This window comes from Haliotis rufescens, unplaced genomic scaffold, assembly GCF_023055435.1.
Source record: "Haliotis rufescens isolate VD_foot unplaced genomic scaffold, xgHalRufe1.0.p SCAF_12, whole genome shotgun sequence".
Taxonomy (NCBI): Eukaryota; Metazoa; Mollusca; class Gastropoda; order Lepetellida; family Haliotidae; genus Haliotis; species Haliotis rufescens.
This window is the reverse complement of record NW_025963802.1, coordinates 32,819,484-32,836,539: the sequence shown is the minus strand read 5'-3', so window position 1 is coordinate 32,836,539 and position 17,056 is coordinate 32,819,484. Positions and strand designations below refer to the sequence as shown.

The 17,056-nt window shown below is 42.1% G+C and overlaps 1 protein-coding gene across 3 annotated transcripts in view; it reads right to left on the bottom strand.

Annotated features, from left to right (window-relative positions):
- Nucleotides 1-560: 560 nt before the first annotated feature.
- Nucleotides 561-17,056, bottom strand: part of LOC124117604 — a 60,461-nt gene continuing 43,965 nt past the window's right edge. For 2 of the 3 annotated variants that reach the window (XM_046479578.2, XM_048393557.1), the window contains exon 2: nt 561-1,519. In XM_046479578.2, the coding sequence (XP_046335534.1) occupies nt 860-1,498 (639 nt within the window). In that variant the 5' untranslated portion in view covers nt 1,499-1,519 and the 3' untranslated portion in view covers nt 561-859. Of the gene's footprint in view, nt 1,520-5,626; nt 5,690-17,056 lie in introns of those variants that run through there. The other variant, XM_046479571.1, reaches the window with a different exon arrangement.

The following is a 17,056-nucleotide window of genomic DNA, read 5'->3' as shown; positions in this document are numbered from 1 at the left end:
CCGGACATCCTTGTGGTCATTGATGCGTCAAGTTTTGACATTTCTTCCGTCGAAAGACGCTTTCTGGGAGATTCGTAGAAAGAGCATGTTCTATTATACCTCAAAAAGGTGTGGAATGTAGACACCAAAGGCTGTAACTGATTGAATAGTGCTCGACATAAAGGGAATGTTAAATATTGGAAAGTTGAAGCCACCCCCAAACCCCCAACAACTTGTTTTTATACTCCGAGTGTTATCTATGTGCATGACATGGGAAATAACTTTGTTATAGCATCAGGATGGTTATCCAACTCTTTCGAAAGAACGTTTTAACGGGACTGTAAACAGACATCATCAGGATAATGTCCACAAAGTATTTAAGATAAAACCGGTTCTTATCATGAAGTGTCTTCCAGTTTGTATCCTATGACAATTAAAAGTTACGCGAATTTTCAAAAAGCTAAGATTTTAGAGTTACATTATCGTCATATTTGTTCGGCTTTGACAAGTTTTTGTATTCACAGTTCTATTTTAGTTTGTTACTTGCCTTTGACTCCAATTCATAATATTCCGTGGTAGAATTAGATCACATTACACTTCTGCTTGACGTAAGAGGCGAGTACATTTGGATAGAGTGGTCAGGTATTACTTATAACATCAATCATTCGTATTTCTGGTGTTTATTACATTAAGGAAAAACAACATGCAGTCACAGATAATTCGTATTACCCGAGTAAACAAGAAACAAAAACATTAAGATTTACTCAGGCGTGTAGGTATATGATGCCCTGAAAGCATAAAGTAGTTTCATGAAACAGCGGGAAAGCATTTGTTGCAAAAAGTGGCAGGTTAAATAGTTAAAACATCTCTAGGTTCTTCTTCACAGGATGCCTTCTCTTTTAAGTTCAGCTCGAATACCTGCGACGGCTTGTCTCTTTTTCTTATACCGATCCACAACGTGACCTTTGAAGTTTTCATTGTACTCTTTGTAGATGGGCTTCTCTGGTTTTGCCATACGACATATCTCTCTCCGTTGTTTTATACAATTCTCAGTGAATTGTTGGTACTTATCTCTGCTGTCTGTGTCCTCAGTAGTATCAAGGAAGTGACGGATGTTCAACTCTAGTTCCTGCCATCCGGCGCCTGTCTCGTTGAAGAGCTTCTGCTTCTCCTCAAACTTTTCATGAAGAAGCTTGCTGCCAACTTTGAAGGTGCCGCCTGTGCCAGTGATCATCCCTATGGTTATCTTAGATATAAAAGGGATCCATCCCTTCCCTCCAGGGATGTACTGGGATAAACCTCCTGCAGCCACGCCAAGTATTCCACTAGCTGCTATGAGCATCCAGAACGCCCAATTACCGTATTGGTCTGACTGGTCGTACATCATATAAGACCCTATCATGCTGCGAATTCTTAGCTCCATTAACAACTCTCTATATGCTTTAATGGCCCTCGTTGAACATTGAGCTTCAGTTTGAGTCTCAGCTGCCCTTTGAGCTTGACCTCTGGTTGTTGACATTTCGTTGGAGATAGGAAGTCTCTGTAAAGGATATTTAAAATATCAAATTTAATTAAAACTAACGACACCAACTTTCAACGTCAGTGAGAAAGTAAATCTTCAATGTATTATGTATTTCACTCTAAATATTTCGGTTAAAATAAAACTTTTCTACACTGTCTCAAGTTGTAAGATGTAATTTGTGCCTTGTGTCTACCTCTGTAAAATGAAGGTAATAGTTAACTGCTTGATTGGTATACAGTGAAACCCCGTTTATCCAGAACCCGTTTATTCGGAAACTGCGGTTTTGGGATGATAACTGCTGAGAGCGTATATCATTACTACATACCCCAGATGTATTAACCCGGAAACGTGTTAGTCCGGACGATTTCACCGGGAAGGTAACATCCTGATTAACAAGGTTTCACTTTACATCATAAAGTTTGATTGCGCACAAATGGTAATTGGGTTATATATGACATCATATCAATCACTGGATTGTCTGGTACATACTCGGTACAGGTCATCGTCATTAGATGGAATATTTGCTCAGAGCAGTGTTGAACATGTTGAACAAGCAGCAAACATGGATGTAAAAAGTAATTAGGTATACATTATAACATTATGGATAGTATAATCAACGCCGAATGCTTTGGGATAATAAGGGGGCACGGGTGGCAGAGTTGCGTCCCTTGGGCTCGCCAGAAACCTATGATTGTGGCTTCGAATCCCGGGTCGCCCAGATTATGTTGTCAGCACCTTACCAGTTCTCTTGGGTTTCACCAAAGTGGTAAACGTCTGAAGCCTGCATTCACTTCGGGCTTTCTGCCACATTAATTGGATACGCTGTGTTGTAATTGGAATACTCTTCAAAGCGGCGTGTAACCAAACTCATTCAGTTGTTTATTTGTTCATAACACTAGAGGTTTCATGTCACACAAGATAAGCGCAAACACAGATCGAATTAACAAGAGGACAACATATTGATGTCCATGAAACATGAAGTCATCATGACAGTGTCCACACATGTCCTCTCTCAACGTCATCTCAGACTGAAAGGGGCATGGGGCAATTGTCAGTTCACAAGTCAGTATCGGGTGTGACTACCATCAGCATTGACAGCGGCGGTACTATTCGTGTTTGGCACGGTTGCCGGACACAAATACAGTGACATTTAATCGTAGGCACAATGATAATTTCAGCGATCAACTTTTAGGTCCTACTTGGCACAACGGTTACCAAAGAGTTCTACATACAAGTGAGTGGGTGAGTATGGTTTTACGCCGCTTTTAGCAATATTCCAGAATATCACGACGGGGGACACCAGAAATGGGTTTCACACATTGTACCCATGTTGAGAATCGCACCCGGGTCTTCGTCGTGACGAGCGAACACTTTAACCACTAGGCTACCCGACCGCCCTCTACATACAAATGCAGTTAAGTTTTGGATATCTAATCACAGGTACAATGACCATCTTATCCTTCAGCGCTCAATTCTTTCAGGATATACAAACCTATCATACTTAGACGCGGCGACACGGTAGCTTTATCGTCGCATTTGAAACGTTTACTGGCTTCGAAACCCGTGGGGATTCCGGGCTAGAATTGATCCCCAGCAACCTTTGCTTGTCGAAACAGGCGACTTATAAAAACGCGTGGCCAGGGCTTGGTGACTTGGTAGATAACACATCGTGTCATCGTACCCCGTGCATGGGACAACCCGTTTCAACATGCATTGAATTCTTGCATAATCCGATGTAACTTGATAATAATAATAGCATTTATTGTTAAATCATGTGAAAATACTATTTAACTCTGTCAATGCCGAACTAAATATATGCCACTGAATAACTTCATTACTGAATAATATCATTACTACTATATATATTATTTAATTGTCAACCAATCTAAACCTGATTATTCTTTCGGGGTATATTGGTGTGGGTTGGCGATGTAGATGAGAGGAGACGTAAGTAAACGATTGACTCAAGGAAATGTATACCTCCATCCCCTACCAAATACCATGATCAACTGCGATATTGGGAATAAACTCGACATTCACAAATGAATTTGTCATTTTGCAATGAAGTTGTTAGACGTCCTTAGTATTTATATGCGCATGTCATTGATAACTTGTTCACAGTCACTGCAAGTATCTTGTTTGATCAAGGTTCGACATTTAAGGCCTTAGTAAAGCCTTCAAAAGGTTTTTATGATAGACATGTGGAGGACATTTCCAAATTTTACGCATCAGTGACAAAAATGATGTCCGATGCTATTCTCTATTTTGACTTGAACCATATGTCCCGTGGTTTTTTTTAGGTGAACAATTGACTTGCCTTTGCGTGTGTTTGTGACTGGTGCCACTGATTGGGCAGGTTACGCCCACCTTGTATCATCACTATTTGATAGTATTATGATAGTGTTTCATAACACATGCTCATGACATAGCCAGAATCGTACTATCCATCTCTATTGTATATGGAAAGGGTTTTGTCGCCGATAATGACCTTACATGATCATGGAGACTCATTAATTCTTATTTGAGTTCACTCTCCAATTATATCCACTGTGTGAGCTATTGACATGCCCCTGTGCTTAATAATAACCTTTAATACCTTACCTTATAAGATACGATAATACGGTCTTCATTTGGACGGTAATGTACTTATTAACAGGGTCCTGAGATCTAGATTAGTTCTTATCTAATCACGTTATCATCATGATAAATCAGTGTCACCGTTGTCGTTTTCCTGGAGATATTTGTGAATTTCCTTTCATAAATTCAGGATTTGATTTGTAATAGTGTCTCGGATGAAATGAATTTAGGTCCTAGTTTGAGCTCCAATGCTTGTTTTTAGACTAAAAGTTGATCGGGTGGTCACAATGGCTATTCACTGGGAGAATATTAACTGAATGGATGAAGAACGTCAGACTGATTAGACTCTGACGTGTGACCAACCTGTGGATCGGATGGCCGTAGGTTGAAATCACAGTTTCGCCCCGATTATGTATCTAGGTTTGCCCCTACTAGTAAAATGTTTTCTTATGAAGGTTCTCTATTCCGGTTGTCTGCCATGAGCTATTCCTGTTTGTCACCAAAGCAACGACCCACGATTACCAGATAGTTTTACATACAGTGCACGTTGCTGAATGCGGAGTTAAACAAAACACAGAAACACACAGTCACACACACAAGGATACACATACCCTACACTGACAGAAATATACACAGACATACATGGACACACACCGACAGACAGACAGACACACACACATACCCTACACTGACAGAAATACACACAGACACACATGGACACACACCGACAGACACACACATGCACACACACACCCTGACAGCCACACACAAACACATTCACACACATACCCTACACTGACAGAATCACACGAATACACACACACAAACACTGACACACAGACACACTCATACACACACACACTGACAGACACACTCACATAAACATTGACAGACACACTCACACACATACACACCGACAGACACACACAGACACTCTGACAGACACACACAGACACTGACAGTCAAACACAGACTCTCTGACAGACACACACAGACACTCTGACAGACGCACTCACACACACACACAGACGGACACTGACAGACGCACTCACACACAGACACCCACAGACACTCTGACAGGCACACTCACACACTGACGGACACACACAGACACTCTGACAGACACACTCACATAAACATTGACAGACACACACAGACACTCTGACAGACACACTCACACACTGACAGACACACACAGACACTCTGACAGACACACTCACACACTGACAGATACACACAGACACTCTGACAGACACACTCACACACTGACAGACACACACAGACACTCTGACAGACACACTCACAAACTGACGGACACACACAGACGCTCTGACAGACACACTCACACACTGACAGACACACACAGACACTCTGACAGACACACTCACACACTGACAGACACATACAGACACTCTAACAGACACACTCACACACTGACAGACACACACACAGACACTCTGACAGACACACTCAAATCGTAGTTTAGTTACCTCAAATATAATATAATATTATGAACTTTGATATATACACTTTTTGTATCTGACTTACCTACAGGTTTGGGATACAATGCTTCTGCTTCGGAAAATTTGTCTGGACTGTACTGGTGTGCAGATTACATCATTATAGCATGTTACGACATGACATGATCTGTTTATAATATACGTTCAGTCTTGTCTTAATGTCACCATATGTTGGGGGTTGGGGGAGTGGGGTGGGGGTGCGGGGGGGGGGGGGGGGGTGACAATGCGTTAACTGACAATTTGGACACGTTATTTACAGCCTGGTTACACGGATATACACAGTTCATGAGTTCATGAGTGCATGTTACTTTCTGGTTCTGGGTCTGACATGTAAGTTTGTAATCAACAGGGGTATACTCTACATTTTATCGTACCTATTTACAATGCTAGCATTTTACTGCACCTGGCTCTACCAGTGCAACTAAATCTACCTAACACTAACTCCCACGACAGCCTTCATTGATTTTGTTTCAACGGTTTGACGTGTACTCATTGTATTGTAAGTTTTGACCCCGATAAAACGGATACCGGGCTATTACGGAGAATAGTGTGTACATTAGGAGTGAAGCCCTATTATTTAAAACCAAGTGATATTCAACGAATCATTGCTGTTGAGAACTGTTCTTTTGCACATGTAAATGCATACATATGTTGACGCCTCAAACAGTAGTCGCTCCGAAGACGCAGCTTCTGGGTTAAAGAGGTTTCACAGAATAAAAAGACACATTTTCCATAAAATGAGGTGAAATGGGGTGTAACGTCGCGTCCAAGATTATTGCACTTATATAGCGGCGAGCATACATGTGTCGGTGCCTGCTTGTAATAGTCCGGACGATTTTATAGTGCTATCCTACTGAGAAGTCATGTTGCAGTTTATCATGAATAAACTCTGACGTGTTACTTACCTGTGTATCGGTTGGTCACAATGACTGTTGATGATAGGATATTATAATTAGCAAAATAGATGAACAACGGAGAGGATCAACACTGACGTGTTACTTACCTGTGTAGCAGTTGGTCACAATGACTGTTGATGATAGTATATCAGCAAAATGGATGAACAACGGAGAGGATCAACTCTGACGTGTTACTTACCTGTGTATCGGTTGGTCACAATGACAGTTGATGATGGAATATCAACAAAATGGATGAACAACGGAGAGGATCAACTCTGACGTGTTACATACCTGTGTATCAGTTGGTCACACTGACAGTTGATGATAGGATATCAGCAAAATGGATGAACAACGGAGAGGATCAACTCTGGCGTATTACTTACCTGTGTATCGGTTGGTCACAACGACAGTTGATGACAGGATATCAGCAAAACGGATGAACAACGGAGAGGATAAACTCTGACGTGTTACTTACCTGTGTATCAGTTGGTCACAATGACTGTTGATGATAGGATATTAGCAAAATGGATGAAAAACGTAGAGGATCAACTCTGATGTGTTACTTACCTGTGTATCGGTTGGTCACAATGACTGTTGATGATAGGATATTAGCAAAATAGATGAACAACGGAGAGGATCAACTCTGACGTGTTACTTACCTGTGTATCAGTTGGTAACAATGACTGTTGATGATAGGATATCAGCAAAATAGATGAACAACGGAGAGGATCAACTCTGACGTGTTACTTACCTGTGTATCGGTTGGTCACAATGACTGTTGATGATAGGATATTAACAAAATGGATGAACAACGGAGAGGATCAACTCTGACGTGTTACATACCTGTGTATCGGTTGGTAACAATGACTGTTGATGATAGAATATGAGCAAAATGGTTGAACAACGGAGAGGATCAACTCTGACGTGTTACTTACCCGTGTATAAGTTGGTTACAATGACTGTTGATGATAGGATATCAGCAACATGGATGAACAACGGAGAAGATCAACTCTGACGTGTTACTTACCCGTGTATAAGTTGGTTACAATGACTGTTGATGATAGGATTAAAATATAAGAAAAAGGAGCAAAGAGACTCTCTTCATTTTCAGACTTGCAAAATATCATAGGCTTGCATAGGCTGTATTGGATATATTTTTTCAGGAGCAAACAAATACTAGCTGCAGAAAAAGAAACGCATTGACTATTCCTATATCACAACAAGGTCTATCCTCTGGCTGTGTCATACCCAAAGACGTTGAAAGATGGTACTTGTTGTTACCCTGTCTGGCGCTCGGCATTAAGGGGCTAAAAAAAGGACTGGTCGGCTCGGAGTCAGTATACTGTGTCTGAGTGGGGTATACATGTTTAACTGCGGCATGGTATCTCAGTGTGCTAGCACTATAAACGGCATCAATCCGGACTAGTAGATGCATGTGAGTGGAGTTGCAAAGATCGACTCAAGGAATGTGTACCGACATGCGATATGCGTTAATCAGGAGGGACGGGGATTGATCATACATACATGTATGCTTCCTTGTAGCACACAGATCATACGGATTATACATTCGGAAAACTTGTTAAGTACTAAATGTAACAACAATAAGACGAACTCAATTATTTATTTATTATTTAACGATTATTGAACACGTATTGATAAACAAGCTGACGGTCGTCAATTATTTAGTCTGTGTTTGAGTTAACTCGGTCCCACGTGTACTGCGTATGTGTGACGAATTTCGTATTTATGTAAATTTATGCAAGCAATGACCGAGATTCCCTTAACAATAAAATGGCAAGCTAATGTTTTGTGGGTGCCTGCCTGGGGCTATTCCTGTTTGTCACGAAAGCAACACGGTTGCCAGAGAGTTCTACACACAAATGCAGTGGAATGTTTGGATATTCAATTGAAAGTACAATGACCATTTCAGCTTTTAAGACTTTCAGAACATTCAAACCAACACACTCAGCTTTCAATTGTCAAAGCATCTTCAACGTTTCTTGACTTTGAAGCCTACCTGGATTATGTGTTAGAAGTGGTCCCCAGCAATCTATACAGGCGACCTCGGTGACATGGTTCATAACACCGAACGGCATGAAACGTTGATTATGATAAAATAACTAATCATTGGATTGTCGGTTAAATAGTAAAGGTTAAGGTACGAGGACGAGATCGGATGCGTGTAGAAAGACCGCGGATGTGTTGGGTAGGACAGATAAACCTCGGGGTTCGTCTGTCGCAAAGATAATCTAAACAGCAAGATTTAAAAAAATCTAACCCATTACCAGAAATAAACTCGGCTTACAATGATGATGCGTTTAGTTACATGTCACTTTATATTTGTAATGAATTAATCTCTAAAATACCGGGGTAGTGTTTTATCTGGCTTATAAGCCGCCTAAATGCAAGAAATAACAGAAAAATCATAAAACATCGAGAAAAACTTATAGTGAAACAATACAGTGTGTCGCGATGAAAAGGGAATGAGATCAAAGCGCGCGAGAGAAAAAAACCAAGTGCAGCAATAACTAAGTCTCATCACATGCCTTGGTTGCTGAGTGGGAAAACAGTGGGTTTCAAAACTTAACACTATATGTGAGGTTGCAGGTTCGATTCCATGATGAAAAGGTTTCATTTCCTATCTCCGATTTTAGAACATTGTACGTTTGAAACACGAGTCCAAATTTCATCTGTTTCCCAACTCATCAGGTCTCTCTTCTAAAACGTAAAATCTTATACCCGGGCGTAGAAAAGCAAGTATGTTTGATTGGTTTAAATGCAGTTGGCATAGGTCTATCAGTAACTCCAAAATGACATCATATGAGGTCTCTAAATTCCAGATAGACCTAATGATCTCAAACTTGATATCGCGGAGGTATTACTTACAGGTTATGGTATTGTGCTTAACAATAGGATGACGTCATTAGAGGTTTATAAGCTTGAATATTGCTGAGTACGGCGTTAAACGTACACACGTGCACATACACACACATCTTCCCGAGGCAAGGGAGTTAACTGACTATACAAGCCCAGTTTCCATCCTTGCCGAACTAGGCTAGTATTATGGAGTTACATTTTGGCTGGACTAACGAGTCTATGCATAGTCTAATTAAAATTGCGCACCGAAATCGAAATCCGGTTTGTACACTGTCGTACAGATTTCGATTGCAGGATTTGCAAAGCATGTTCACTGCCAACTCGTTGTCAGCAGATATTTTCCAAATGTTTTCATGTTTTTAATCAAGGTGATCACGTGATTTGATGCATTTCGCGATGTCAGACCCGATTTATCAGAAAATAGATCTTGATTGTCGATCAGATCTAACTGACCGGGCGCCACCATTTTGTGTGAAGCAAACGCAAGTGATACGAGAGGTGAAATCTGATTGGTCCATAGAAGAGGCTTAGAAGGGACATGACTGGTAATAGCCACTGGTGGCGCTACGATCGAGCCCAGTAATTCCAGCCTAGTTCGGCAAGGGTGGAAACTGGACTTTTAATGTCAGTTAACTCTCTTGCCTCGGGAAGATGATACACAAACTGATTGTGGGGTGGTCAAATCTTACGTGGATCCCAAGTGGCTACATACTTGAATATGTACAAACTTTGACTTACCTGTATGTAATAGCTTTTTCGGGTGTGCCTTCAGTAACCCGTTTCTACTGTAACTGCACAGTTCAGATCTATAAAATTGAATCGACTGCACACGAGCAACACGCACCACATGGTATGACATGTATTGAATGTTTGTATTTGTGTTGATACTGTTTTTTGGAATCGCTCCTTTCAACAGACATTGGTGTACGTAGCTGGGCATGTTAACCTCTTTGGGCATGTGCACAAAGCGTCTGACTTTGGATCAGAAGGTCCGTGGTTCGAATCACATCACGGGACTAGGAAATTTTATGGCCGCTACATTGGGTGGATGTGGGGGTTGGTTAACCTACTGATCACACCAAAGTCCCAACGGAGTCCGCGGTAACGTGGTTTCACTGTTTGGTGGGATTTGTCAATACCAGATTTAATATACGCTATCGAATTTACCATGTTATTTTATCAAGTTATCTAATTCGGACCACTGTCTTCAGCAACCCATACTTGCCGTAAAAGGCGACTTTGCTTGTCGTCAGAGTCGACTGAAGGTATCGGGTGGTCAGGCTCGCTGACTTGGTTGATGCATGTCATCGTATCCCTATTGCGTGGATCGATGTTCATGATGGCAATCACTGGATTGTCTGGTCCAGACCTCGATTATGAACAGACCGCCTTGATATAGCTGGAATATTGCTGAGTGCGGCGTTAAACAACACACAAACAAAAAGTCTATATCGGGTAAATCCTTCGGAGCCACACAAGTCCGATTTAGACAGAGTGCACTGCGTATATATATTATGTGAACAGAATCGTATAGATCAACGTCAGGACATGAACACCTACGTGCAATCATACGCGGATCCAGAGAGGCGGTGATTGAGGATGTGCAGTGGTGTTGCTATTAACTTGTGCAGCCCAGTCTTTAAGTTTATACATGTTTGTGGGGTTTTTTTATTTTTGGAATCAAAATTTATTAGTCATGCGTTGTATTTTGTATTCATATCAATTTGTTGTACTTAATGGACCATGGTCCAGTGCCCATTTCTAGTCTCGATGTTGTAATGTCTGCCTTGTGTGTACCACAGACGTTCTCTCTGTGTAATTATTGTGAAAGTTCACTGCAAGACTAATATTGGTAAACATAATATAATTCGTCATAATCTAAACTTGATTTTGAGTTTAGTCAAGGCCACCGGTCCACATTCAGAAATTACCTACCTGCCCATATCACTTTTGATATCCTGTTTCAGGGTATGCACGTCGATGTTCCGTTGAGTAACAGTACATGGCATAAACCTAACTATAGTTTGCATAGTGTAGTGTCCTCATTCAGCGAGGATGTCCAAGTACGTCTGAGGCGCCGTATGTCATGTCTGCGCCGTAACGACAATCGCTGAATCCCCAAGTGACAAAGGAACAGATATTTAATATACAATTTACCTTTCTATGAGATGAGGGTAATGGTAGACGTTGAAGGTACATAGATAGCATGGTAGTGTAGTGGTTAAAGCCCCGGGTCCGAGTTCCACAGAGTGAGTGATTGAGTGAGTGAGTGTGTTTGTGAGTGAGTGAGTGAGTGAGTGAGTGAGTGAGTGAGTGAGTGAGTGAGTGAGTGAGTGAGTGAGTGAGTGAGTGAGTGAGTGTGTGAGTGTTGACTTACATCACAATGAACAGTTTTGTTTTGTCACGACCTGTTCTTCCATGACAGATGTCATCAAGGTTAAGGTGTCGATGAATACAACGTTCACAACAACAGGTGGTGAATAAACTATATGGGCAACTTGTCGCCTTTGGCCTTTCAAAGCGACAGGTTGATATTTTCCTTCACTTAGCAGTTGTTCACATCAAGAGTTTGCATGAAATTTTGTAAGTTTTAATTTGAGGTTAACTTTCTAAAAGGAGGGAAGATCCGAAAGAGACATCACAGAGCTACCACCACAATGATAGTCACAACCACCAACACCACCAACACCAACACCATCACACAACTACCACCACAATGATAGTCACGACCACCAACACCACCAACACCAACACCATCACACAACTACCACCACAATGATAGTCACGACCACCAACACCACCAACACCAACACCATCACACAACTACCACCACAATGATAGTCACGACCACCAACACCAGCAACACCAACACCATCACACAACTACCACCACAATCATAGTCGCCACCACCAACAACACCAACAATCCTCCCCATCACACCACCATCACCAACCACTCTTGGTCACCATCACCAACAACACCAACACAAACTCCATCACACAACTACCACCACAATCATAGTCACCATCACCAACAACATCAACCCCAACACCATCACTCCACTACCACTACAACCATAGTCACCACCACCAACACCGACAAAACCATCACACTACTACCACCACACTCTTGGTCGCCATCACCAACAACACCAACACCAACACCAACACCAACACCAACACCATCACACCACTACCACCACAACCACAGTCACCACCAACAACACCAACAATACCAACACCAACACCAACACACTCAAAAACACCATCACAAACAACACCAACACCATCACACCAATGTCACCACAATCATAGTCACCTTCACCAACAACACCACAACCAACAGTCAACTACCACCACAATCATAGTCACCATCACCAACAACACCAACACCAACAGTCAACTACCACCACAATCATAGTCACCATCACCAACAACACCAACACCAACAGTCAACTACCACCACAAATATAGTCACCATCACCAACAACACCAACACCAACAGTCAACTACTACTACAATCATAGTCACCATCACCAACAACACCACAACCAACAGTCAACTACCACCACAATCATAGTCTCCATCACCAACAACACCAACACCAACAGTCAACTACCACAACAATCATAGTCTCCATCACCAACAACACCACAACCAACAGTCAACTACCACCACAGTCATAGTCACCATCACCAACAACACCAACACCATTACACAACAACCACCACAACCACCAACACCAACACCATCACTCAACTAACACCACAATCATAGTCACCATCACCAACAACACCAACACCAACAGTCAACTACCACCATAATCATAGTCACCATCACCAACAACACCAACACCAACAGTCAACTACCACCACAAATATAGTCACCATCACCAACAACACCAACACCAACAGTCAACTACTACTACAATCATAGTCACCATCACCAACAACACCACAACCAACAGTCAACTACCACCACAATCATAGTCTCCATCACCAACAACACCAACACCAACAGTCAACTACCACAACAATCATAGTCTCCATCACCAACAACACCACAACCAACAGTCAACTACCACCACAGTCATAGTCACCATCACCAACAACACCAACACCATTACACAACAACCACCACAACCACCAACACCAACACCATCACTCAACTAACACCACAATCATAGTCACCATCACCAACAACACCACAACCAACAGTCAACTACCACCACAATCATAGTCACCATCACCAACAACACCAACACCAACAGTCAACTACCACCACAAATATAGTCACCATCACCAACAACACCAACACCAACAGTCAACTACTACTACAATCATAGTCACCATCACCAACAACACCACAACCAACAGTCAACTACCACCACAATCATAGTCTCCATCACCAACAACACCAACACCAACAGTCAACTACCACAACAATCATAGTCTCCATCACCAACAACACCACAACCAACAGTCAACTACCACCACAGTCATAGTCACCATCACCAACAACACCAACACCATTACACAACAACCACCACAACCACCAACACCAACACCATCACTCAACTAACACCACAATCATAGTCACCATCACCAACAACACCACAACCAACAGTCAACTACCACCACAATCATAGTCACCATCACCAACAACACCAACACCATCACACAGCAACCACCACAACCACCACACCAACACCATCACGCAAGTACCACCACACTCATAGTCACCATCACCAACAACACCAACACCATCACACAACTACCACCACAATCATAGTCACCATCACCAACAACACCAACACCAACAGTCAACTACCACCACAATCATAGTCACCATCACCAACAACACCAACACCATTACACAACAACCACCACAACCACCAACACCATCACTCAACTACCACCACTCTAGGTCACCATCACCAACAACACCACAACCAACAGTCAACTACCACGACAATCATAGTCACCATCACCAACAACATCAACACCATTACACAACAACCACCACAACCACCACAACCACCAACACCAACACCATCACTCAACTACCACCACAATCACAGTCACCATCACCAACAACACCACAACCAACAGTCAACTACCACCACAATCATAGTCACCATCACCAACAACACCAACAGTCAACTACCACCACAATCATAGTCACCATCACCAACAACACCAACACCAACAGTCAACTACCACCACTCTTGGTCACCATCACCAACAACACCAACACCATCACTCAACTACCACCACTCTTGGTCACCATCACCAACAACACCAACACCAACAGTTTACTACCACCACAATCATAGTCACCATCACCAACAACACCAACACCATTACACAACAACCACCAACACCAACACCATCACTCAACTACCACCACTCTTGGTCACCATCACCAACAACACCACAACCAACAGTCAACTACCACCACAATCATAGTCACCATCACCAACAACACCAACACCAACAGTCAACTACCCCCACAATCATAGTCACCATCACCAACAACACCAACACCATTACACAACAACCACCACAACCACCAACACCAACACCATCACTCAACTACCACCACTCTTGGTCACCATCACCAACAACACCACAACCAACAGTCAACTACCACCACACTCATAGTCACCATCACCAACAACACCAACACCATCACACAACAACCACCACAACCACCACACCAACACCATCACGCGAGTACCACCACACTCATAATCACCATCACCAACAACACCAACACAATCACACAACTACCGCCACAACCACCAACACCAACACCAACACCATCGCACAGCTACCACCACACTCAAAGTCACCATCACCAACAACACCAACACCATCACACAACAACCACCACAACCATAGCCACAAACACCAACACCATCACACAACTACCACCACAACCACCAACACCAACACCATCACTCAACTACCACCACTCTTGGTCACCATCACCAACAACACCACAACCAACAGTCAACTACCACCACACTCATAGTCACCATCACCAACAACACCAACACCATCACACAACAACCACCACAACCACCACACCAACACCATCACGCAAGTACCACCACACTCATAATCACCATCACCAACAACACCAACACAATCACACAACTACCGCCACAACCACCAACACCAACACCAACACCAACACCATCGCACAGCTACCACCACACTCAAAGTCACCATCACCAACAACACCTAAAAAATCACACAACAACCCCCACAACCATAGCCACAAACACCAACACCATCACACAACTACCACCACAATCATAGTCACAATCACCACCAACACCATTCTGTCCCTTCCATCACATACCTTCCACCATAATTTTCCGCCGCAACTCGTCTAAACTCTCCCATAATTTGCTGGACAGGAGACACGATTCAGTTATTAGATAAAACATTTTGTCGAACATTGCATGCTTTATGTCATTTCCTGATGTGATGAATTACATGGAACCAACTACTTCCCTTCCAGAAACCTTCACTTCACGATCGACATCAACATCAACACCATCACCATCACACAACTACCACCACAATCATAGTCACCATCATCATCACCATCACCAACAATACCAACACCAACACTCAACTACCACCACACTCATAGTCACCATCACCAACAACACCAACACCATCACACAACTACCATCACAACCATGGCCACCATCACCATCACCAACAATTACAACACCAACACTCAACTGCCACCACACTCATAGTCACCATCACCAACAACATTTAGAATATATTATTGTTGAAATTGTCTAGGAGATATCTCTTCATGTGTATATGCAGCGAATAGGTATTATTCCGAGTTTTGTATAAACCAAAATTGAGCAATGAATCATGCAGATGGCTGTTTTGTAATACTTTCCACAGCTGAGATGACAGGTCCTGTTTGTAAAGAGCACTGAGTTGATATCCATGTACCGGTAATAATCAAGTCCTTTTAATACAGCATTAACGGTACACATATGTATCTCAATAAAACTCACACATAAATATTAATATGATTATTTATTTGAAAACAACATTGGCACTTTTGTGGACAGCTATTTGTATCTGCTTGTGAATATGTTAACATCAGGAACAACAGGCAGCAAAAACATAAATAAAGCAAATGGTTTGATTTGTGAAATAGCTTTGATGAAGACCTAATTCGTTATATAGTAACCTTCGTGTACCAATATGACATGTGGAAAAAGTTATTAACTATCCAAGTACGTGGATTTACCGATCACCTGTCTCGAGAGAGTAAATGGTGAGACTCCGAGCCTTTGTTGAAGGCCATACACCATTCATTCTAGAGGGACAGAAAATCCATAAAAAGAAAACAAACAAAATTGACTTTTGTCCTCGATATGCGTGTAGGTGAATCTGCATGGTTATCCGACTCTTTCGTAAAAACGTTATAACGGGACTGTAAACAGACACTATCAGGAGAACGTCAACAAAGTATTTAAGATAAAACCGGTACTTATCATGAAGTGTATTTCTTTCTTTATCCTATGACAATAATTGCGATTTCTCAACTGTGTATAGTTACACGAACTTTCAAATAGCTAAGAATTTATAGTTAAATTATCTTCATATTAGTTCCGCTTTAACCATTTTCTGGGTTCATAGG